Raw genomic sequence first — 24,604 nt, 5'->3', positions numbered from 1 at the left:
CCGTCTCTCTGTGCTCTTCTTCTCTCCTCTTTCCCTACTGACGGTCGCCCCTCCCCGAGCCTGGTTCTGCTGGAGGTTTCTTCCTGTTAAAAGGGAATTTTTCCTTCCCACTACCACCAAGATCTTGCTCATGGCGATCTGATTGTTGGGATTTTGTATCTTTGGGCTTGCAGTATTGCTTATCTTACAGTGTTAGGGACCATCATAAATCTGAACTCTCTCACACCTGGCTCCCATGTGAGTTACGTCTGGATGTGATCCAGGAGGCAGCTTTGAGTCGGCCGAGCTCCAACAGGACAGGACCCCGAGCACACTGCAGGACGGACACACACACACAAACACACACACACGTTAAACCAGACCACCTCAGAGCTGCAGTAAAGACTTTTATGGTAAACTAGCGCTGAAGTTTGCATCAATTTGAGATCATCTCAAAAAAAGTGTGACGCTGACGTGGAAAGCTTTAACAGTGGGAGGAATTTACTGTTGTGTTACAGGGCTGCAAATAAGTGAAACATCCACATCCATGCGGGGAAACAGGAAGTGAGGGATGCTAACGCATTCCTGCAGCTCTGTGTTAACTCTGAAATGATTTCAGCTGCAGAAGCACACAATAAAACGTCTGCTTTCAGAGTTAGATTCAGGTAGCGTGGTAAAGACCGAGCAGCAGTGTTGGAAGAGAAAGTGCTGGAACATGTTCCCTGAATTCCTCGTGCACTCTTTGTGTCCTCGAAATTTTACTTTTTCTACGTGAAGAAACACGTTCATGCACCGCCTCTTTAGTGTTTGTGGAGCAATCTGAATCCAGTAAACTGATTTTTTTTAGGTCTGTCAGTGAAACACAGAAATCTCTCACTTCTAGTGACCGACCAATGAAAATGATCTGTTAGTGCGTGAAATAAAAAGCTCCGCCTCAGCATGTGCTTCTGATTAAATGTAGTATCAGTACTTCTACAGATCAGTGTTACTGCAGTAAACGCTCACAGTACTGTTCAGCACCTTCAGGATGGCAGCCACAGCTTCCTGGGAAGCATGTCTCGCGTCATCACCGTTCACTGACAGAATCTGATCTCCCTGCATCAGCCGGCCGTCCAGCTCAGCAGCGCCCCCTCTGACCACCTCTGAGATAAACACACCGCTGCCACTCCTGGGACGGACAGACAGACAGACAAACGACATTTTCTCATCTGTAATCAAAAAAACGTTCCAAGACTAACTTTAAGCAGAAACAGATTTAACTCTGATGTTTTCCTGTCGTTATAATCAAAAATGAGACTTAATCCTCCTAAAATCAGATCTCATGACTTCCTTAATTTTCCTGACAGGTTTTTGTTTTTTTTAAATGCGGACCTCTTCCCGACGATGCTGAGCCCCAGCCCTCTGCCGCTCTTCTTCTGCAGCTCCACCTTAAAGACGTCCAGGTTCTCCTCATCTCTGTACTGAGCCTCGTCCCTCAGGACTGTCAGGCGGACCTTAGCCGGTGTCTGACGCAGGGCGGCGATCGCCTCCTCGTGGGACGCCCCGCGGAGATCCACTTCATTCACCTACACACACACACACACCACACACACACACACCACACACACACACGACCACACACACACACACATCCCACACACACACACACACACACACACACACACACACACACGGTGGATGTATGACTGTGTTTGAGCAGGGGGAGCTGAAGCAGGCTCGTTTCTGAGCAGACAACATTAGATTCAACTTTCAAATCTAAATATCTTTTTGATCCAACTGAGTTTTTGACGACTCTCTGCAGAAGGTCGGACCTCCTACTGTGAGCACTAACTACATTCGCCAACTAACGTTATGGCTCGTATACATCCTGTTAATGATGTAATGACAGGTAGATGGGCGCCTCCTCCCGTGGGTGGTGCTGTGTCTGTGAATACCTCCAGTATCTGGTCTCCGGCCCACAGACGCCCATCTCTGGCTGCAGCTCCTTCTTCGTACACCTCGTGGATCATGATGGCATCCTAGTGGAGAAACAAGAAGAGAGGGTGAGGCCTGGCTAGAGTCTGTTCATGAACTGAAGATGAAGAAGACTGATCTTCATCATCAGAGTGGAACGCTGTCCTGGCTTCATGTTAAACAGTAAGGATGGGTATCGTCACTGATTTCTAGAATTGATTTGATTCCAATTCACAAGGTCCTGGTCCGATTCGATTCAATTTTGACTCCGACATTTAGAAATATTATAATCCCTCTCTTCAAATATTTTTACAGTGAAGCACAAGTAACGATTACAAAAATGCCCCATGGGCTCTCATCGCTTAATTTTTATATTTTTATCACCGAGAAAGGGGGAAAACAACAACAACAAAAAACAAAACAGACAACCAAGACGGTAGAAAAAGCCAAACAACAACAACAACAAAAAAAACCTCCCTCCCCACACCCTTCCCTGATCCCAGAGTGCTATCACTTTGTTATAACCTAGGGTAAAGCCCACATAGTAGTTTCTTGTTTGTCCATAGTTTCCAGATACTCAGTGAGTGACCTCCAGATTTGATCATAGTCCTCCAGTTTGTCATTTATAGAAATGTTATAATTCTGATCATTTATGACTGGTGGGTATTAACCCTAGAACACTATTGCTATAAATAAACTATAAATAAACACAATCACTAATACCGGGTGATTTTTACGTGATATAATATGACCAACAAAAAGTACTTGTCATCAAAATATATCAAAATATGACAACACATGACAAATCAGAGTGGTCTGCTTTTACTTTCAACTGTGCCATGTCTAACAAAATGAAAAAAAGTGTCATGGGGTGACCCTAAAATAATGCTCCAAAATGTAAATGTATTTGCTCGGGTGAAAATCACCCAGCGATAGTGTTCTAGGGTTAACCAAGCAAATAATTCAGAAAACAGAGATTTGAGATGGGAAACTGTTCTTGAAGTACACTGACAGAGAGCGAAAGAGCTGTGCAGGAAGTGTGTTTTTATCGTGGTGGAAGCAAAATAGCAAAACTAAGAGGGAATTCATGTCGATGTTTATGTGAAGCGAAATGTGAAGCGTAGTTTGGATCTTCTTTTGCTGCTGGTTCAGTCAACTTTCATTGGAGAGTGACTAAACCTGCAGCTTCAGAATCTGTGAGCTGTTGGCTTTCAGCTCCACCTGTACGTACACGTCTGGGTACGTGCCATCGGGTGAGAAAGACGACATTTCACTGATTATGATGCGTCGGGTCCGCACTTTGTGTTTACGTCTTTTTGTGGAATCCTGCTCTCATTTACTGCTTTAGCTGTTTGGTGGTTGTTGAAATAGTTTTGTGAGGTTTAACCTTAGATTCTGGCGTTTCTGGCAAAATATATTTATATTTAAAAATTGATTTGGGATTTAATGAATCGATATGACTTTATTCAAGCCGAAATCGATTTTAATCAGAAAATCGATTATCGAAAAAGGCTGAGCATTCTCAGCACCGTCCTCGATGCTGAGGAGAGTGTGAGACTCTCACTCAAGTCTGTCTCACACCAAATACTAAACACAGATTCTACAGGTAAAGTGTGAACGTCAGGCTTTCTGTCACAGAACGGTGTGTCCAGCACTCTTTCCTGATTGCCTGTCAGTCAGCCGGTTATTTTCTGTAATAACCTTATTTAACAGAGAAACAATTTAGCTGCACACGTGAACATCTAGCGTGTTTGGTGCCAGTTTAGCTCAGTGGGATGAGCTGGCAACCACGTGCCATGGGCCCGGGTTTGAGTCTGACCCGCGGACCTTTGCTGTCTTCCCCTCCCTCTCTCTCCCTGCTTTCCTGTCTCTCTACACTGTTACTATCAAAAAAGGCAAAAACAATAATTAAAAATCTGACACTTTTTAAGGAGTTTCCAGCATTTGTGATCCTTAATAACTTTAAAAGGACGGACAGTAACAGCTGTTAGATCATCACTGATGCTCACAGCTGGTTACAAAAGCAGGTATAGCACTGGACTGTAAAGTTACACACTGTGTGTGTGTGTGCGTGTGTGTTACCAGCTGTGTGTCTCTTCCTCCCACTATACTGAGTCCCAGTCCAGATCGACCTTTGCAGATCTCGAGCAGTGTCTCCTGACCAGGAACCACAGCACAACAGGTTGGGTCTGAGGAGGACGAGGATCAGTTTACTCTTAGAAACATGAAGTCTGCATGTCGATCTGATTTTTCACAGTTAAATGTCTGTGTTTGTACCTCTGTGCTGATCGGGGCTGATCAGAGGAGGAGAAGCTGCCATCCGTTTACTGTGTGACTGGACACACACACACACGCACACAGATCAGATGTATTGATAGAGGCTTTTGTGTGACTGATAAGAACAAACTGAGCGAAGTGAAATAAGTCCATAATAACAGCAACCACATGATCTCATCTTTAACTTAAAGGATATGGGCGCTTCCTGTGAGGTTACCTGCTGCTCCGGTGTAGCCTGCAGCTCATTTTCTGGAGACTCTGTAGCTTTCAGCCTCTGCAGAGGAAACAGAGCACAGCGGGTCAAGGAGACACATTCATGTCCTCATTCAGTCACATTTCTGGGACATCTGGAACAAAACCCTGAGGACAAAGTTTGTAATATGAAATATGTCGTCTTGATGCATTCTCAATCATCCAGGTAAGTAAATCTCCAAAGGTTGATTCTGTTCATCTGGACGTAGCGTTTTCAGTGGGAGAAACGTTTCGTCACTCATCCAAGTGACCTGTCCAGGATGTGTACATCCTCATCATTGAAAGAGTGTCCACTGGCCTGTAGGTGTGAATAGATTGCAGAGTCCTGGCCTGAAGAGGTGGCTCTTCTGTGTTGTGCCATCCGCTTTGCCAGAGTTTGTTTGGTTTCCCTGATGTCCTGGCAATCCTCCTGGCACTTAACTGCGTACACTATGTTACTCTGTTTGTTTCAGGGGACCGGATCCTTGGGGTGGAACAATTTTTGGCACATCAATGAGGATGTACACATCCTTGACAGGGAGGAACGCTGGTTTGAGCGCGGAGTCAAGGAGGCCATTTACGTGAAAAGGGAAAGACCATCTCTGAATCGAGGAGGGGGCCTAAGGGTACATCTTTCGCCATCGTACAATGCTGTGATTGCAGCCATTCCCCAACTCTCTGTGAATGGTACTCACGGCCATTGATCAGTGGTCTTTGATCAATGGTTGTTGGTCAATGGTCATGAGAATTTGCATAATCATGATGAAGGAACTGACCTCCCAGCCTACTGTTCCTTCAGTGGGCTGGTTTCAGTTATTATGCAAATGTACTGTTTATAAGATTTGGGAAACCTGCAGTCAGCTGAGACTGAAGAAGTCTCCCACTGAAAACGTTACGTCCAGATGAACAGAATCAACTTTTGGAGATATGAAATATGTCCCAATAAAATCACTCTTCTGGCTGTTTTCACTTTCTTGGATTTTGGAGACCTGCAGATCTAAGGGTATGTTTTACACCTTATCTCATCCGTCACTCATAATTGTTGATGAGATTCATACACAGGAAAAGTTGACGATGGTCAGGAGTAAACAGAAGACAACAGTTCCAAAATTGGAAAAGTTCACATGAAGTCTGGTCTGTTTGATCAGAGAATGTCAGTATTAAGGTTCCCAAGGGTGAACATTGCCATAATAATCTGAACAATTACGCCCTGGGGGCGGAGTCTGATGGCTGTGTACCTTTCTGAAAGTGTTGGCCTCTCTCAGACTCTCGGGGACGCTGTTCCTGCTCCTGCTGTTCTGCTCGGCTTCGTCGCTTGGCTCGTCCTGTTAAGCAGACCTCAGATCAGCTCACACTTACAACTCGTTCCCACGTTTCCGTTTCAGATTCAGCTTCACACTCACCGGCGCATCCGACAGCGGGTGGAGCGTCAAGCCGTCGGGGGGGCAGGGCCCGTCAGAGGGGGTGGATCCACTGAGCAGGGTGGGCGAGATACACTGACATACAAACACAAAGAATGAACTTCGGTGCTCGTCTCAAACAAGCAGACGCCACTTTCTTCTCTGTGGAGGTCAAAGCTGAACGTTGTTGTGTTCTGAGCGTGGTCACACAGCTGATGGACTTCCACATAAACAATCAATAACCGACTGTTTCGCGACCCTAAACTTTAAATATGAATAGTTTCTCTTCTTTGTGCAAACACTGAAGGCTCATCTGTCTGTGAAACACTAACATCTTCACAAAGGACAGGAAACATTACCTGAAAACTTTTACCTACACCTCCTGCAAATTCTCACAGGTGAACTTTTTCATCAAGACGACCAAACAAATCAGATCAAAACATTTTACACACAGCAGTCTGAACATTTTGAGGATTAAACCACGGTCATTAAAGAGAACTCCATCCTGCCATTACTCACACTTACATGGACGTTTGGCTAAATGATCTCACGGTGACCTTCACCTGCTTCCTCTGGTCTGTTTTCAACTTTGACGACAAACCTTTTTATTCTTTTCACACTATCTGGCTGGCATCATATAGGTTTACACCACATAATGTCAGCTGTATTGCGGCTTGATGATGACGTGAAGGCGTCATGAAAGTGACCAAGCACTGACAAGGTAGCAGTGTATATATATTTTTCTCAAAAAGGCGACATTAACGAGTCTGTAATCACTCAGCCTGACACAGTGACATTACAACAGACAAAAATACTGCTTCATTCAACAAAAGGATTTTAAATGCAGCACCTGATATTTATACCAGGACAAGTGTCACTGCTCAAAACTGGAGAGCACATATCCAAAGGTATGGGGACAGAGAAGCTGTATCCCGTGTGTGTGTGTGTGTGTGTTCGTTTACCTCAGGGCTGGCTGGGCTGAGAGAGGGTGGTGGAGGGGGAGAGGGGAAGGGAGGGACGGCCATCTGGTTTATTGCATCGTCGTTTCTGCAGAGACACAGAGGATAACGAGTTTTTCACTTCAGTTTGAACAGACTGCTACACACACGCCCACACCTGTACTGTATTTGATCTCTCTCCTTTATCTGTGACACTCTGCCCTTTGTTCATGTAAAGCATTCATGTCTAAATACTGACTCTGTGGTAGAAGAATTTGTGGAATTGTTTTATAATATCGTGTAAATATAATCCCTTAGAGATAGGATAGGGTGAGAAGTTCAGCCATTCGGGAGGGGCTCAGAGTAAAGCTGCTGCTCCTCCGCATCGAAAGGACCCAGTTGAGGTGGTTCAAGCATCTGACGAGGACGCCTCCTGGGCAAGGTTTTCCGGCCATGTCCCACTGGGAGGAGGCCCCGGGGCAGACCCAGGGCATGCTGGAGAGATATCTCTCAGCTGGCCTGGGAACACCTTGGTATTCCCCCGGATAAGCTGGAGGAGGTGGCTGGGGAGAGGGAGGTCTGGGCTTCTCTGCTTGGGCTGCTGCCCCCACGACCCCGGCCCCGGATAAGCCGAAGAAATGGATGGATGGATGGATGGATGGATGGAGGGTTTTATAATAATCTACCTGAAACTGATGATGCATGTGGCATCCTTCAATTTGCAATGTCTAAAAATTCTAGATAAAGTGGCTCCTCTCAAAATCAGAAAGGCAGCACTGTAAAATCCCCGCCCTGGATCACAGAAGCTATCCGCAGCTTTAGGCAAATCTGCCGTTAAACTGAGCGCCTGTGGAAAGCCACAAAACTTGAGGTTCATAAGCTCCACTTAAAAGAGCTATTATCTACCTTTAACAACATAGTGAAAGATGTCAGAGCCACTTATTTCTCTAAACTACTTGCAGTAAGAAAAAGAAATCCTAAGGTTCTTTCGATACAGTCAATAGCATCATCTCTCCTCCAACTCCATGTATACCAGTCTTCTCAGATATGGATTGCAATGCCTTTTTAAGATTTTTCCAAGATAAGATTAGTGGCCTAAGAGGAAATATAACTCCCTTAGATAGCCCCTTCAACTGTGATCTCCCACATCCCATAATTATGGAGTCTTTTCACTCAGTTTCTTTAAAAGATCCATCGGAAATACTAAGTCAAATGAAACCCTCAACGAGTCCAGCTGATGTCTTACCTACTTCTCTGTTTTTGACACCATTGGGCCCTCTGTGGTCACATTGATAAACTTTTCCCTGCTGTCCGGCTCTGTCCCCAGATGTTTTAAACAGGGGGTTATTCAACCTCTGCTGAAAAAGCCTAACTTGGATCCAACACTTCAGACAAGCTACAGACGCATCTCAAAACTTCCTTTCATTTCTAAAATATTAGAAAAAGTCTCGATAACTTTCAGTCAGGTTTTTGAAAGTTACACTCCACAGAGACAGCTCTCTTTAAAGTCACAAATGACCTTTTGATGGCCACAGACAGACAGTCCTTGTTCTACTGGACCTTAGCTCAACCTTTGATCATCAGATCTTAATCCACCACTTAAATCACATGGTAGGGATATCTGGATCTGTCCTAAAATGCATCACATTATTTCTGGCAGTTAGATCACTTTTGGTTTCAGTAGGAAACCTTTGGTCAGATATAGCTGAATTTTCATGCGGGGTTCCACAAGGATTGGTTTTAAGCCCCTTGTTATTTTCATTATATATTCTGCCTTTAGGCCTTATCATTAGCAGTTTCAAAATGATTTCCTACCATCTGTATGCAGATGATATCCAATTGTATATCTCGTTTAAACCTTGGGAATTAGACAAATTATCCATCCTAATGGACTGTCTTAAGTAAATTAATGGTTGGATGGCAAACAATTTTCTGCAGCTGAACGCAGACAAAACTGAGTGTTTAGTTCTTGCTCCAGAGAGTATCAAGCCTAAAATCAGACAACATGTCTGACAAAGGCATCTTTAAATCACATTCAAGCAGTGCAAAATGCCGCAACAAGGCTGTTAACCCACAGTCATGAATTCACTCATATCACTCCCTTGTTAAAGTCCTTGCACTGGCTTCTGGTTGGGTATAGATATCAGTTTAAAATCCTCACTCTAACTTTTATGTCTTTCCGAGGAGAGGCCCCCACTTATATCATCGAGCTTCTTCACCCTTACTCTCCAAAACAGATCTATAGATCCACTGATAGTGGTCTTCTGACTATTCCACGGACCCATTTGAAAACAAAGGATCACGCTTTCCAAACCCTAACACCAATACTCTGGAACAGTTTACACCCCCTCTACGCACCACCGACTCTGTGACTTCTTTTGAAAAACAGCTGAAGACACATCTTTAAGACAGGCATTTGGGTAACGTTCTTGTGTAATATGTTGTTTTGTCTGATATGTTTTTGTATTCCTTGTAAAGTACTTTGTAACACATTCCTGTCTTAAAAAGTGCTATACAAATACATTTTACTTACTTACATCATGCAGGATGATGTAGAGCTGTGATTGGCCTGAGGAATAACATGCAGTGTGTCACATGTGACGCGATATTATAGTGACATGATAATGGAAACAGCCTGAATCCATGTGCCTCCCCTCTGACTCAGCATTGAGCAACAAAGATGGATTTACTTGAGCAGGACAGACTGAATCTGCTCTTGAACTATGCAAAGCTTTGTGACTGTGCCATCAGATTCACCAGTCTCTCTGGCTTAAACTCAGAATGTCTGTTGGTTTGGAATTTCCAGAGTGTGTCGTGGAGGTGCAGCAGAGCTGTAACAGCTGCAGAGTAGCTGCAGCTCACCTACAACTTGGACAGAGCAGTGCAGCTCTTTAAACTGCAGCAGCATGACGGTGATGCTTCACATAGCTGAGTGTCAGGGCTCAACAACAGGCTAAAGAAATCTGTGATCCCGGGAGAATCCACAGAGGAGGACAACCGGAAACAAAGCTCCACAGTCCGAGGTCCTCCTCATCTTTTTAATCTTTTTTAAGTAAAAAAGAAATAAAAACAGACAGATGCTTCAGTTTTACTGTGAAGGCGTCTCCTTGTGTGCTCTTTCGAGTCTCACACTGCAGCATCAGCAACGGTTTCCTCTACGTTGTCATCCATCTGTCACTTTGTGCTGCTGTAGTGAACACTCCTCACTGATGACTCACTCATGTTTCCTCAGCGTAGTCTGTGCAGCTCCTGGTTTCCTCACACCTCTGGGCAATCCCCACCTGGTTTCCCCCTCCAGGTGGGAGAGCCCAGTTTTGTTTTGTTTTGTTTTTTTATCCCTCCCCGGATCTTAGTTTGATCAATACATTTAGAAAAAAGGAAACACAGATTTACACAAAAATAGAAAAACACAAAACCGTGAGAACAAACTTCAGCTTCACAAACAGTAAGTTCAAACCTCATCACCCCTGCACTGCAGGGACAGCTAAGCCAGGACTTTCTCATAAAACACTGCCACCTAGTGGTGAAATCTTAAATATTGATTCATCCATTTTCTTCCCCGGATCTGAAATTTGATACATTCGGATCACAGCTCTGCCACACCTGCAGAATTTGTGTGTTTATGCCTTACGCAGCAGGTATCCTCTGGCTGTCAGCATGACTGATTGTAAAATGATGTCTGATTGGATAGAAGTCAGGAAATGGGTCGCCTGCTCATTCAATCACTGAGGTCACTAAAAAGTTTGCAAAGGAGTTTCTTGTCTTGGTTGCTGGTTTCAGCTCTGATTGAATAGAACGTAGTGTTTGCTTTGGAACTGAAGGACCTGTTACAGTCAGAAAGGAGGCCAGAGAAAGCAAACGATCCAGGCCGTATTCATCTGACCCCAAAAAGGCAAAATTGTGATGATGGAAATGTTCAACTTCATGCCAGGACATCACAAACCTAAGACGATATTCAACCTTTATGTACAGTCTCGGCATACATCAACACACTGCAAAGTTCTCATGTCTCAGCTGACTCACGAATGAGAGGAACAGCAGGCTGGAACAAAGCAGAATTAAGTTTTAAACACTGACGTGTAAACAGAAAATGTAACGCTGTAATGGCAGACAGTGTGACACCATCTCTCCTCCTCCTCTTCCTCTCCTGATAGGGCCATAGCTGTAATCCAAACTTAGGCTCAGTCCACCGGGCCCGGCTGAAGCCGCATTTATTATATCTACAACTGCAGCAACAGCTTGGCGGGTAACAGAGCAGAAAACAGCAGCAACGCCCCCCAGAGAGCCGGCAGACATGAAGGAGGGCGTAGCGCCATGTGGAACAACTCCGCCGTTACTTCAAACCCTCAGAGGAGGTGTCTGAAGCTCGTTGGATTTGAGGCATCGCCATTAAATGGAGCCATCTGCATCACGGGAGCCGCTAAGGTCCTCGTCCTGTTCTTATGTTCATTCTCAGAGCTCATTACTGCAGCACTCAGTCCGAGGATGCTGAACACGGCGAGAGCGCCAACGTCCTGCAGCTCTGACACGATTTAATCAGAGCCGCAGGAGGAAGGAAGAAAAAGAGAGAGAGAGAGAGCGTGAGAGAGAGAGAGCGAGAGAGAGGACCATCATAAGAGTCAAAACAGAACACTGATATGATCAGGGAATCATGGGAGGAGTCCCTTCATCTCTTCCAAACACACCACCTCCTCCTCCTCCTCTCCCTCCTCCGCCATACTGATTCATTCTAAAGACCACGTTTACCCTGAGAGGCGGACGTCGTTCACGCTGCAGGAAGAATAAAAGTCCTGAATGCAGCACAGAGATACAAACTCAACTGCAGGAAACAGCTTCCTTCATTTAATCAGCCAAAGAAAAATATTCACAAGGAAACATTACATTTAGTATGATGATCATAAAAACATAAAAAAGTCGCTGCGTTTAAATATTTCAAATTCAAAAAACAAAGGACGTTAAGAAACAGGAGACATAACATCATGTCCAGAATATCTGCATAGTGTTTAGAGATGAGCAGTAACGCGTTACAAGTAACACGGTTACTTTTTTCAAGTAACGAGTAAAGTAAGGGATTACTATTGCAAAAAAGTAATTAGATTACTGTTACTTTCCTGTAAGCACGCTGCGTTAATGCGTTACTAAACCATGATTTTGTTTGTGAGAGTGTCTCATGACACTGACGTAAGTACGTGCAACGTTCGTGGTAACAGACATGTGCAGATCAACAATGGATAATATGGATTGCGAGTATGACTATACAGCGTTTAAAGCATGGAAGTACTAACCTTACTTTGAGTATAAATCCGTAAAAAGTGAAAAAAAACATCTGCATGTGCTGTACTCTCCGTGGGAAGAAAACTTATTTCTAGAGCGTAAAAAACCCTAAACTTCTGAGCAAGTACCTCGCATGCTGCCACGGGAATGTGAAATTCACAGAGAAACCCCCCACTGACAAGACTGCTGCAGCAACGGGCAAACCACCGCCTGCTCCACTTCTGCTAAACAGGTGAAAATAGATTTAAGAGTGACAGGACATTCATGAACTATCATGAGTACATGATAGTTCAGTGTAGACCCTTCTACTTGCTGAGAGAGCTCACACCGGTCACAATAATAGCAGTTTATGTGCCACCGCAAGCTAATGCTAAGTCAGCCATGGAGCTACTCCAGCGCTCCATTAATAAACAGATAACAACGCAACTGGACTGCGCTGTGATCGTGGCAGGAGATTTTAACCATGCAAACCTGACATCTGTCCTGCCTGGATTCTTTAAAAACATGATTTTTCCCGACGAGGGAAAACAACACACTGGACCAGGTTTACACCAACATCCCAGATGCTTACAAAGCCACCCCACTGCCTCATCTCGGACTCCCTGACCATCTCTCTCTGTGCCTGATCCCTGGTTATAAACCTCTAATTCAAAGACAAAAACCATCTGTAAAAACAGTACGAGTGTGGACCGTGGATGCCACCATGGCCCTACAAGACTGTTTTAATAACACAAATTGGAGTGTATTTGCTGAAGGATCAGACTTGAAGGGCCACACATCTGCTGTACTCTCATACATCAACTTCTGTAGTGAGAGAGCACACCACCTCCACCCTCATTCTGAACGAAGGCGTCCCACAGGGGCGTGTCTTCAGTCCCCTCTTATCCTCACTTTTCACCCATGACTGTTCTTCAATCCACACCAGTAACACCGTTATAAAATTTGCTGATGACACCACCATCATAGGACTGATCGACAACAACGAATCAACCTACAGAGAGGAGGTTCAGCATCTGAAGTGATGGTGTGACAACAACAACCTGCATCTGAACACAGTCAAGACCAAGGAGACTGCAATCGACTTCAGAAGAACAAAGCGACCTGAGCACTCTACCCTCTACATTGATGGGGAGGAGGTAGAAAGGGTAGAGAGCCTTAAGTTTCTCGGAGTCCACATCTCGGCTGACCAGGACCAGGTGGGGAAAGCACAACAAAGGCTGTACTTTCTCAGGAAACTGCGTCAGGCCCAATTACCCTAGAGACTGCTAGTAAACTTCTACCGCTCCACCACTGAGAGCCTTCTGACTTACTGCTGCACACTCTGAGGACAAGAGGAAACTGCAGCGGAGGTAGGGTAGCCTGTTTGTCTTTGACCTGATGGACCTGAGGGCAGCAGAGCGGGCAATTGGCATCTCACTAACCCCCCACAGAGACATTTATACTGGCAGACTTCAGAAGAAAGCCAGCATCATCATCAAAGACCCCTTGCACCCTGGACACTCACTCCCCCCCCCCCCCTTCCTTCTGGTAAACGCTACAGGGCCATCAGGTCAAAGACAAACAGGCTACCCTACCTCCACCCTGATTGGAGGACAACTGCACTCATGGGCATTACATTTTATTTATACATCGTATCTCTATAACCGTATTATTTTAGTAGCAACAACATCCCCCCCCCCACACACACACTCAATGTGCAATATCACTGATCACACACTGCACCTCACAAAGCACCTGCTCCTCAGATGGCATGTATGTGTATGTATATATATGCAAGCGTGTATGTGGAAATATGTGTGCGTATGTACGTACACATACATATATGCATGCATATATACATATATGTATGTATGTATGGGTGCATCTGTATTTATGCAGGTGTATGAATAAGTTGTACATATCTTTCTTGTGTAAATGTAAATCTGTGTTATTATGTAAATACTTACTTACACTATTGTGTATTTCACACGGAGAGATGCCAAACTGCCTTTCATTGTTCTTGTAACAGTGACAATAAAGAGCTATTCTATTCTATTCCTTATTGGAGAAGTAATCAGTAATTAGTTACTAATTACTTTTTTCAAGTAACTTGACCAACACTGGTAGTGTTACAGATATCTGTGAGTCAGCGCAGATCAGCATTTGTTACAGCTTCAGTCAGGTTTATCTGTTATGCTGCATTCGTCTTACACCAGCAGAAGAGAAGACCAACACTGACACAAACACTAAGTTGGAAACATCATCAGACTTCCTCTCAACAGTTTTGTGAATAATTACAAAAATAAAACAATGTAATGCTGCTAAATCAGGTGAAACGTATCAGTCAGGTTTCTGACGTCAGACGTCTCTGATGTCAGAAATCAATGATTCGATCAGGTCTCGTTAAACCTGTGAAGTCTGCGGGTTTTGATTGACCATCAGTCACACGTTTCCATCACTGTCTCAGGCCAACACTACAGCTGTCAGGAAGTGACAGACACCGGCGCTGGTGGATTGATGAGGACATCACAGACACATCAAAGTCAGCTGATTGTTGGTTGCTGCTTCCCCGGCTCAGTGAGCACTGATCTCCTGTTTTCCCTGTGATTTACTTGTTTCCATGCCGACACTGGGGTGCAGTGAACGACCAATCAGATGGGGTAAAGGAGATCTTTAGCAGTCTCACACTTCAGACTGACACCTTCATCCACCTCATATTGACCTGCTTTCTTTAATAAAAAGAAAATCAATTGAATAACTTTAAGATGCTCAGCAGTGAAATCTTAACTAAACATCAACCTGGTGGTTTGACCCCATCAAAATGATCAGTATGAGCAGCTTAATATTTCCTGTTTTTCTGCTACAGTTTCATGCAGAATTAGCCCCGTTATTAAAGTATGTTGCAGGGTGAGGCCCCATGAGACGCTTGCTTAGCTCCGATGTTTGTCTTTGTAGGAAACCGGACCAGAGTCTGTGTGATAAATCTGCCAATCATATAACAGTCAGGCAGTTTTAAAAGCAACATGATGCAAAAACCATGTAAACGTGATCTCATACAGAGAAAAACATCCTGAAGAGAAAATCCGCTGATCTACTGCAGCTCCCTCTCAGGAGGTCAGAGCTGCTTTGACCTGGTGGGCTGGTATGAAGCTATGGTGGTGTTGAAAGTGGGTTGGGATGAAGCTGCAGGGACACTGGGAGTGGGTTAGGATAATTCTGTGGGGATGTGAGAGCAGGTTGGGATGAAGCTGTGGGGATGCTGGGAGTGGGCTAGTATGAAGCTGTGGGGATGCTGGGAGTGGGCTGGGAAGAAGCTGTGTGGACATGGCAGTGAGCTGGGATGCTGGGAGTGGTTGGAAGGAAGCTATGGGGGACGCTGGGAGTGGGCTGAGGTGTTGCTGTGGGGACGCTGGGTGTGGGCTGGGATTAAGCTGTGGGGATGCTGGGAGTGGGCTGAGGTGTAGCTGTGGGGACGCTGGGTGTGGGGCTGGTATGAAGCAGTGGGAACAATGAGAGTGGGTTGGGATGTGAGCAGTCAATGATCTGCGATTTTCGTCGTTCTGCGAATATCAAATCAAAGAGTCATGAGAGCCTTACTCACACATATACCCGCTAATCAGTAACCTCCAATCAAAATCTTCAAATTTCTCTCACCAAACCTGGAGAGAGGTACGGCCTGAAGCTCAGAGAAGGATTTCAACTTAAGTGTCTCTCATTCTGCTGTTTCTCTGATGGCTGAATTTAAGTGATGAGTTAAATTAGAAGAGAACAGTGAGGACTTCATTCTTCACCTCTGCCTCTGACATCCTGTCGAAATGAGGGCTGCAGACAAAAAGTTGAATCCTATTTTTCCTTTTATCAAAGCTAACGTCTGCTTTTCACACTTCAAACATGAACAATCTGTGCTGATTAAAGTCTGAGCACATTCACCTGAAACCATCTCCTCCCTTTCATCTCTCCTGTGCTGATAATTTGATCCAATTACAGCTCCGTCACGTCCCATATCAGGTGAAACTGAGTGACAATGTGGATAAACTCTCCTCAGAAAGAGGAGGATAAGCGCGATGGTCTTCATCCTGTCAGGCTGAGGGTTTAAATCTGCATGATGGAGTGCTAACCCGGCCACATGAGCCAGGCTTTGGACTTAAACACACCCGCATGCTTCAAAGCTGCTAATCACAAAAGATCATTTATGGATCTGCAGAGGAAGAGGAGGAGGAACGAGGAGTATAATCTGCCCATCTCCTCCCTGAATCCTAAATGACTCCTCAGTGAGTGTGAAGGAGGCTTCCACCGTCCCTGCTGTGGTAAAGCCTGAGCGCTGGGATGCTTTGAGCTTCATCTCCACAGCCTGGGAGTCATCCTCCACATCAGGAAGCAGCTTTTATTTTGAAGGGAATGCAGCTGTGTTTTCCTCAGACTCAGCTGAGCATGCTCAGTATGCATCAGCTGATGATGTGCTGCAGAGAATGCAGTGACAGGAAACAGAAACAGCTTGTTCTTCATGAGTTTCCTGCACAGACCTTCTCACTGACGCACAAGGTTATATTTTTGTGGATGAACGACAGCATCAGAGAATAACTATGATATTATTCACAATCAAGACACACAGCAATAGAACACGCTATACAGGATAAAAAAGGGGGCGGAGTCAGGAAGTGTTTAGGTCAGGAAACCGGGCAAAGGGTCTGATGCAGCTCACCAGACGGCTTTGCAAAGAAGTCTTTATTAATAATAATAATTCTTTAATAATTTTTAACAACTTAATGCACAAATATTGCTTTAATTATTTTAAATTGAAATATTATTACTGATATTTATTATTACTGTTTGTTTCAGCTGCTGTGAGATCAAATATTATTTAACTTAATTATATTAAATTTTAATTTTTTGTTGTGTTTTTTTTTTTATTGCTGTAACAGGAGGAAGAGACCACAGCTTGCTGAATCAGACACTGAAACTGAAAGGTTTATTTGTAAAATGACTTTTTTTGTTGACTGAATAAAAATGTTACTTATTAGTGTTATTAAACTAAACACTGGTAGCAGCATTAGTGTTAGTTTAATAACCAAAAGGTTCCATAACGCAGCAGGCCACTGTGTATGGAACCTTTTTTTAAATGCTCAGACTTTCCCACCATGCACTGCAGTCCTACCTGAGCAGGATGAGCTTCACCTTGGAGGTGGCACTCTTAATGATGGCTGAGGCGTTCTGGTGGCTCCGCCCATAAAGAATCTGGTTGTTAATCTGAAATGCAGACAGAGGGGTGGAGACGAGTTACCTGATGTCCACAGGTGCTGAAAGTGAGGGAGGGTTATTACCTCCTGAATACAAACAGACAGACAACAACAGTAGTAAATGTGTCCTCAGAGCGGCAGACCGCTGAAAGGTCCCCGAGAACTACAAGAAGCAAAATGTTATATCAATACACACACACACACACACACACACACACACACACACACACACACACACAGCAGATCGACCTGAGAGCTGCACTCAAGTGTTTTCTCTTCAGTCTGATGCATCTGCTCGTCTGCAGGTAGAAGAGCCACCTGCATGAGGCTTTGACTTAATTGACAACAACAAATTTATAAAAAAAAAAAGAAAAAAAAAAAGGATGGCCCAGATGTTGCAGATGTTGCACCAAATTCCTCACACATGATTAAAATCATCTCTCATGAACGCCATGCTTTCACTCTCACTGTGGTTGATGTAATTTATGTAAAATGATAATCTGGACTCTTCTCACCTCCAGAAGCTCATCTCCAATCTGAATGCGCCCATCGCGGGCAGCCGGCCCCCCGGGATGGAGCCCGACCACGAAGATGCTGACGCGGGAGCGATCCCTGTTCCCCGCCAGGCTGAGGCCCAAACCCTGCCGTTCCTTCTCCAGCTCCACGCATAGCAGCTCCCCTCGCAGGTCTCCATAACGCTCACACCACCGCTCTGCAGCCCAGGGAGGAGGAGGAGAACCAGGAGAGGAGAACAACCAACTTGAGAAATTATACACCTCTCACAAAAACACTTTTTAATCAGAGCACATCATCAAGTCACTTAAATTCCTGGATATTGATCTGATCAGGTAAGGATCAGAGGGGGGTGCAATAGAGGGGCAACAATGAGACGACCCCAAACCAGGAATGTTTTTAATTTTCCCCTCCTCGTCTTTTATGACTGTTTTTCACTAGTCTTGCATTTGGCTAAGATCAGTGTCACTGCTGGTAGCATGAGGTAATACCAGGACCCTACAGAGGTTGCACAGGTAGTTCAACTCCTCCAGCGTGGAACATCAATACGTGCCACTGCCAGAAGGTTTGCTGTCTCCCAGCACAGTCTCAGGAACATGGAAGAGATTCCAGGAGAGCCGGACAGGGCCGTAGAAGGCCTTAACCCATCAGCAGGACCGGAATCTGATCCTCTGTGCAAGGAGGGAGAGGACGAGCACTGGAAGAGCTACAAAAGGATCCCCAGCAGGTCGCTGGAGTGAACGTCTCTGAACAAGCAACCAGACACAGGCTTCATGAGGGTGGCCTGAGAGCCCGATGCCTTCTAGTGCGCTCACTGCACGGCACCGTGGACCTGACTGACATTTGTCATAGAATGCCCTGTGCTGTTCACAGATGAGAGCAGGTTCACCCTGAGCACATGTGATAGACGTGAAAGGGTCTGTAGAAGCTGTGGAGAACGTTATGCTGGTCTGGGGAGGCTTATCCATGGAGGGACACATAGACCTCTGCAGGTGAGGCAACAGCACCCTGACTGTCATTAGGTATGAGGATGAAATCCTTGGATGCACTCTCAGACCCTACGCTGGTGCATAATCTTTTTGAGCAGTTATATAAATGTGCCAGGTTAAAAGACAAAGAGTCCGAGCACTGATAGAGGTTTATGGCTGTATTTGTTGGGATTCCCAGGAAGCCACTTACATGTGAAAAATAATGCCTCAGCTTCACTCAGTGATCAGGAGCCCGGTTTTCGGATTGGCTCATAGACAGGGAGGAGGAGATAAAATTAAAAGCATGAAGGGGGAGGTGAAGAGGAGAAAAATGTGAAAGAAAGTGAGTAAGAAATCCAAAACACAAGAGCAGAAGGGGAGGAGAGAAGAAAGAAGAACAAAGAGGAGCATTTAAGATGTGAAGGAGAAGAGTAACGAGGTGAGGAGGTAATTATGAAACAGAGAGGAGGGAGGATGAGACGAGGAGAAAAGCAGAGACAAATCTGGTGTCAAACAAAAATCAGTTTAATGATCTGTGAAAGAAACAACAAACGGCGAGGGTGAGGAAACCTGCAGCTGAGACTAAACTCCTCCACTGTCAGCAAACGTGCCTTTAATTATTGCTCTTCGTGCTTCCTGACCTTTCCAGAATCAGCGGCCGCTTTGAAGATGTGAAGGGTTTTGTGTTTTTGGATTTAAAGGTCACTGCAGTTATCAGAGATAAACTGAAAACCAGTAAATCACTTCAAACTGGAGAATAACTGAAACCAGACTTGATTTCCAGGAGACATTCGACAAATTTTACATTTCAAATGTCACGTTCACCGAGTCTGCTGAGACAGCAAACCATCAGCGGCTTCCTGTGACACCAAAGAAAACGTAAAACATCTGCAGTTAAAACGTGACGTTTTTCTTTAGTTTTTACATGGAAGCACAAAACTGAAGACATGAAAACGAATTGTACAAGCTGCAAAGGGAGGTGACACTGAAGGAGAGACTGTCCAGGTTCAAATCATCAGAAAAGTTCATTCTAATTAGCTTCAGCGCAAAGAAGAGGAGGGAGGTGAGGATGAGGAGCCATGAGATGATGACGATGACAGCATTAAAGAGTGCAGACCGATGCCGTCTGCTCACAGGATCATTCAAAGAACATGACCTTCAGCTGGGCTGATGATCAGGCACTTTAGCTGAACCAGAGTCTGAAGAAACTGGTACGATCATTCACAAAGTGCATTTTGGGTAAACTTTCAGAACTGGTTAAAGCAGGTGAAAGGTCATGGTTTACCTCAGCATTGACCTGAGAACAGTTTAACGTGCCGGGCTGCAGCCTGCTCCTGTTATAACACACGACAGGTGAGTTTAGTTGGTGTTTTGGTTCAGCCTGCCCCAGTTTGCTGCGAGCAGCCAGAGACACTGCGTATAAAGTTTGATTCACAGCCGAGCAAACCCGGTGAGGTCACGACCGCGTTGGTACTTACCGAAGCCACGCTGCCATGCCACGAAGGCAGAGAGTGCAGTATTTGTAATTTAATACATTTAAAATGATGATGTAAATGGGCCTCTGTCAGCATCAGAACCATGATCAGTGTCAGACTCGGAGATCAGCCCTGCAGCACTTTGTTTCCTTTTGTTTGCTCAGGTTCAAGCACCAAAACCTGCTTGTTGAGGGGGCAGGAGGTCAGACCCGTCCTGTGTTTGTGGCTCTGGGGCCCGAGGCAGCAGAAATTCTCTGAGACATGCCTGGAAACAAGTTGAGCGCTTGTTTTTAATCATCATGTTGCTGTCAGAGCACTTTCTGAGGAAAACAAGCTGCCTCCTTTCCTCGGTGGCATCGACTCAAACGACCAGGTCAGATAAGATCTGATCGGAAGAAGCTGTCACACACTCAGCTACAAACGACTTAACACAACGCCATGAAGCTAAGCACGTCGAGAATCATAGGAAATATCTGAGATGGCAAACAACCACCCCAAAATATCGTCCACAGCTGAATCACATTCATACATGGACCCGAGAAGAGCCCGCTCTCATCACTAGCTCCTCACACGCCACCTCAGGTACCTGAGGTCACTGCAGCTCCTCTGACATCCAGCAGAGGCAACAGTGAGTCAGGCTCCACAGACCTGTGATGTTAAAATGTCACAGCAGAAACAAACATGTTTACAGCCTGATACACAAATTGTGTGGTTTGGTATTAGGGGCGTGGCCTTTGCGAGTGACGGGTGGATGGTGACACAGGTAATTGTAGCTGCTACCTGTCTGCTAGCTTCACCTGAACGGGACCTCTGCACTGTGTTTGTGATTTTGGAGCTTTGTGAGCACCCCATCCTCTCACACAAATATGGTCACAGCCAAAATGCTAAAGCAGAGCGTCTGAATGTCCATCTTCTATTTACAGTCTATAGTTGCACACAGACTTTCCCTGCAGCGTTTCCATAAAACACTAAATATAAAAATAACTTTGCATTTGTCTGTGTGAAGCTGGAAAACAAAAATATCTACAGAAAACACACAACCATGCTATTAAAATCTCACACACACACACGCAAACACAGTTTAATCAAAGGCTAACAGTTTTCAGACGGGAGGCAGGTGTGTGTGTGTGTATTTAATGAGCTATTAATAGCTTTAATGTGACAGGTAACTGCAGGTGTTAATGCCTCTCGGGGTGAGGAGAGGTGGCTGAAGGACGGAGTGCCTCCATCACCGGCTGCTGCTCTGATGATGGAGGCGTGTCAGGAAGAGGAGCAGGCGCACCTTTTATTGTGTGTTTAATGTGAATTAAATTGTTGGGAGTGCTTCTCTTTGTCAGGATGACAGGATGTCTTGTTAAGCTCTCCTTCAGGAGGCTCAATGTGTTCAGCTGACAGAAATCTATTAAAAATACATAAGGAGCTAAACTGCTGCCCTACGCCCGCAGCACAGAAACCACCAAATTAATTAACCACTTCCACTCCGCTGCTCCAGCCACTCATTTGAAATGGTTTATCAAAGCAGCAGAATGCAGCTCAGAGTTTGGTGTTCAGACTCAGTTCATGGACTGCAGGTGCGTGGTGGTGGACGATGGGACAGCAGCTACGTGTCACAGACAGGACATTATCCAGATGATTAAATAGACTCTGAACCCTGACGGTGAGTTTGGGCTCCGCCTCATTTATGGTGGAAAGATTTTGCAGCAAAAATTCTCCGAAAGGTATAAAAGATTGAATCAAGTTCAGAAACCCAGCAGGTCAGCCTACTTAGCTGCTGCACATCTCCATTCCACTTTGCAACCCACCTTCACCCAGTGCCTCCTCTCATCACTGTCATATCTGTTATGGATGAGGCTCCACCCTCCTGCTGAGGTCACAGAAAAGTCAGTCTGCAGCTTTTAAACAACCAGCAAGAGAAAAATATCAGTTTTTAGTCTTTTCTTCATTATAAATTAAAGTAAAACAGTTTCTCACACTTCAGTGTTTTTAAAGAAGCTAGTTTTAGGCAGATGGAGTGGTTACCCAACATTTCAAAATATATCACACAGGTATTCAGATCTCCTTCTTCGGGTTTGGGAAAGAGTCGTCCATGAGTAATTGGGAGGAGCAGAGGCAGAATGCGGTGCTGCCCTCACCCATGGTTATTCGCTTTGGGTAAGGAAAGAAAGAACGAGGCATGGACTACAAGAAGCTCAGCTGCTTCTTCGTACTGAGCAGAGCCAGCAGAGGTGGTGCAGCGTCTAATCATGGCACCCTTCGGGGAGGAGGACTGGGAGGAGATAAACTGCGAAGTCATTGGAGAGATTTTATATCTCATCTGGGCTGAAAGCAGCTGAGGATCCCTCAGGAGGAGGCCAAGCACACTTTCAGGAAAAATCCATGTGGAATATGACACCATTCCCACCTCAGCTTCGGATAAAAACAAGAGGATGGGCAGGTGGGTGAATGTGACCTGCTGAAGTGGTCATCATTACTTCTACTGGAAAGTGAGCAGGAAGTTTATGCAGACCCTGAACTGCAGGTCATAAAAGCTTAAATCTACAGGATTTGTGCGCACACACACACACACACACACACACACACACACACACACAGGCTCCAAGCCCAAAAAAAAACACACTGTGACTACAGGGGGCGCTGCAAAGACGGCGCACATGCATATCAATGCAGCACACAGGCTGCCTTCAGCTGATGGCACCAAGCACCGACTGTCACATATGGCAAAAATGATAATCACGATTATTTTCACTGAAATTGAGATCTCGATTATTTGACGATATTTATTTAACAATAACAATGTATTGAATAATGACTTTAAAGATTGTCAAAAAATAATATAAAATAGTGTGCAAATACTGATAACAGTGCAAATGTTTGCAATATAAAAAATAAATGAAAAATGTAAACATCTATGCTACGGTGTTGCTCTGTGGTGCAGCTACAACACCGTAGCAAAGTTTACACACTGTGTCTACTTGATCCACGTCTGACTCCGTGAACCATAATGTTTCCACACCACTGAAGTTTTTTTTACCTCTCTTTTCAACCAACAGCAGTCACTCTCCTCTCCAAATAACTTCTGCTTAGTCTTTCCGAGCTTCCCTCGGGTCCTCTTAATCAGCGGTCCCCAACCCCCGGGCCTCGGACCGGTACCGGTCCGTGAGTCGTTTGGTACCGGGCCGCGAGAGTTGAGGCTCAGGTGTGAAATGTATAGTTTTCAGGGTTTTTATCGGTTTTCAGCGTTATTTTGTTATCAGTTTTTATCAGTTTACTCGGTTTTCCTTGGTCTTTTCACGTGTGTTATGAATAAATTTTCTTTTTTTCGGTACCGGTACTAGTTTTATTTTGTTGTATTTATCCGCGACACCTTAAAGGCCGGTCCATGAAAATATTGTCGGGCATAAACCGGTCCGTGGCGCAAAAAAGGTTGGGGACCGCTGCTCTTAATTGTTGTGACACGTGTTCGAAATGCAGAGAGGTGCGCTCGATTTGCCACACGGAGCAGCGCGAGAGTAAAGCACGAGGGAGGGGCTTATAGTCGGCTCAGTCATTTTTAATGATCGTTGAAAGCCCAGATCGTAATCGAGATTAAAATTCGATTAATTGAGCAGTCCTACTGTCACACACTGATGAACACTGTCGCTCTAGCCTGCAGCAGGTTCTCTCTCTCTCTCTCACACACACAGCAGGATGGTGGCGTTCCCCTCAGTGTGGTATTCCACTTCATGAATGTTGCTCCAGTTTGTCTCTATCACTTTTCTTCAGAGCCTGCAACCTGGTTTTATTGGGTCCGTGACCTGATTTTTGCCCACATTGTCTTAAACTTTTCATTCCGCCCTTCCTCTAACACTCTGTAGTCCTCAAGGACAGTTTAGTCCAGTTTAACGGCAGCAGTGGCTCAGGGACCGCCCCCCGGTGCGTTCATCAGAGTGTGAGGGCTGCACAAGGCGTAAAAAAGCAAATACAAGCTCAACATGATCCACATTACCATTCCTCTACAGCACTGTGGTCCAGTTTGTCTGCAGTGACCCCCCCCCACACACACACACACACACAGCAGTGACAACCTGTCACACAAAATCCTGCGTGACGGGGTGTCAGATTCAAAATGTGAATCTGTGTGTGCTTCTAGCAAGGTGACATGTCACAGTACATCAGTGCACACACACATTCTGAATTTGGTATCCCTTTACTGTGTGTGTGTGTGTGTGTGTGTGTGTGTGTGTGTGTGTGTGTGTGTGTGATTCCACTTTGCAACCCACCTTCACCCAGTGCCTCCTCTCATCACTGTCATATCTGTTATGGATGAGGCTCCACCCTCCTGCTGAGGTCACAGAAAAGTCAGTCTGCAGCTTTTAAACAACCAGCAAGAGAAAAATATCA

The 24,604-nt window shown here is 45.0% G+C and overlaps 1 protein-coding gene across 1 annotated transcript in view; it reads right to left on the bottom strand.

Moving 5' to 3' along the window:
* patj (PATJ crumbs cell polarity complex component) overlaps positions 1 to 24,604 on the bottom strand; it is a gene marked incomplete in the record, with an annotated part of 86,940 nt that overhangs the window by 6,564 nt on the left and 55,772 nt on the right. Inside the window, 12 exon segments of the mRNA XM_042221116.1 lie at positions 227 to 313; positions 1,000 to 1,147; positions 1,351 to 1,544; positions 1,914 to 1,997; positions 4,015 to 4,121; positions 4,210 to 4,267; positions 4,427 to 4,483; positions 5,679 to 5,765; positions 5,844 to 5,936; positions 6,803 to 6,887; positions 17,187 to 17,278; positions 17,784 to 17,980. Of these exon segments, the coding sequence (XP_042077050.1) occupies positions 227 to 313; positions 1,000 to 1,147; positions 1,351 to 1,544; positions 1,914 to 1,997; positions 4,015 to 4,121; positions 4,210 to 4,267; positions 4,427 to 4,483; positions 5,679 to 5,765; positions 5,844 to 5,936; positions 6,803 to 6,887; positions 17,187 to 17,278; positions 17,784 to 17,980 (1,289 nt within the window).

This window comes from Haplochromis burtoni, unplaced genomic scaffold, assembly GCF_018398535.1.
Source record: "Haplochromis burtoni strain Fernald_Lab_line unplaced genomic scaffold, NCSU_Asbu1 Contig_61, whole genome shotgun sequence".
NCBI lineage: Eukaryota > Metazoa > Chordata > Actinopteri > Cichliformes > Cichlidae > Haplochromis > Haplochromis burtoni.
The sequence above is the reverse complement of the archived record's forward strand: the minus strand, read 5'-3'. Positions and strand labels throughout refer to the sequence as shown.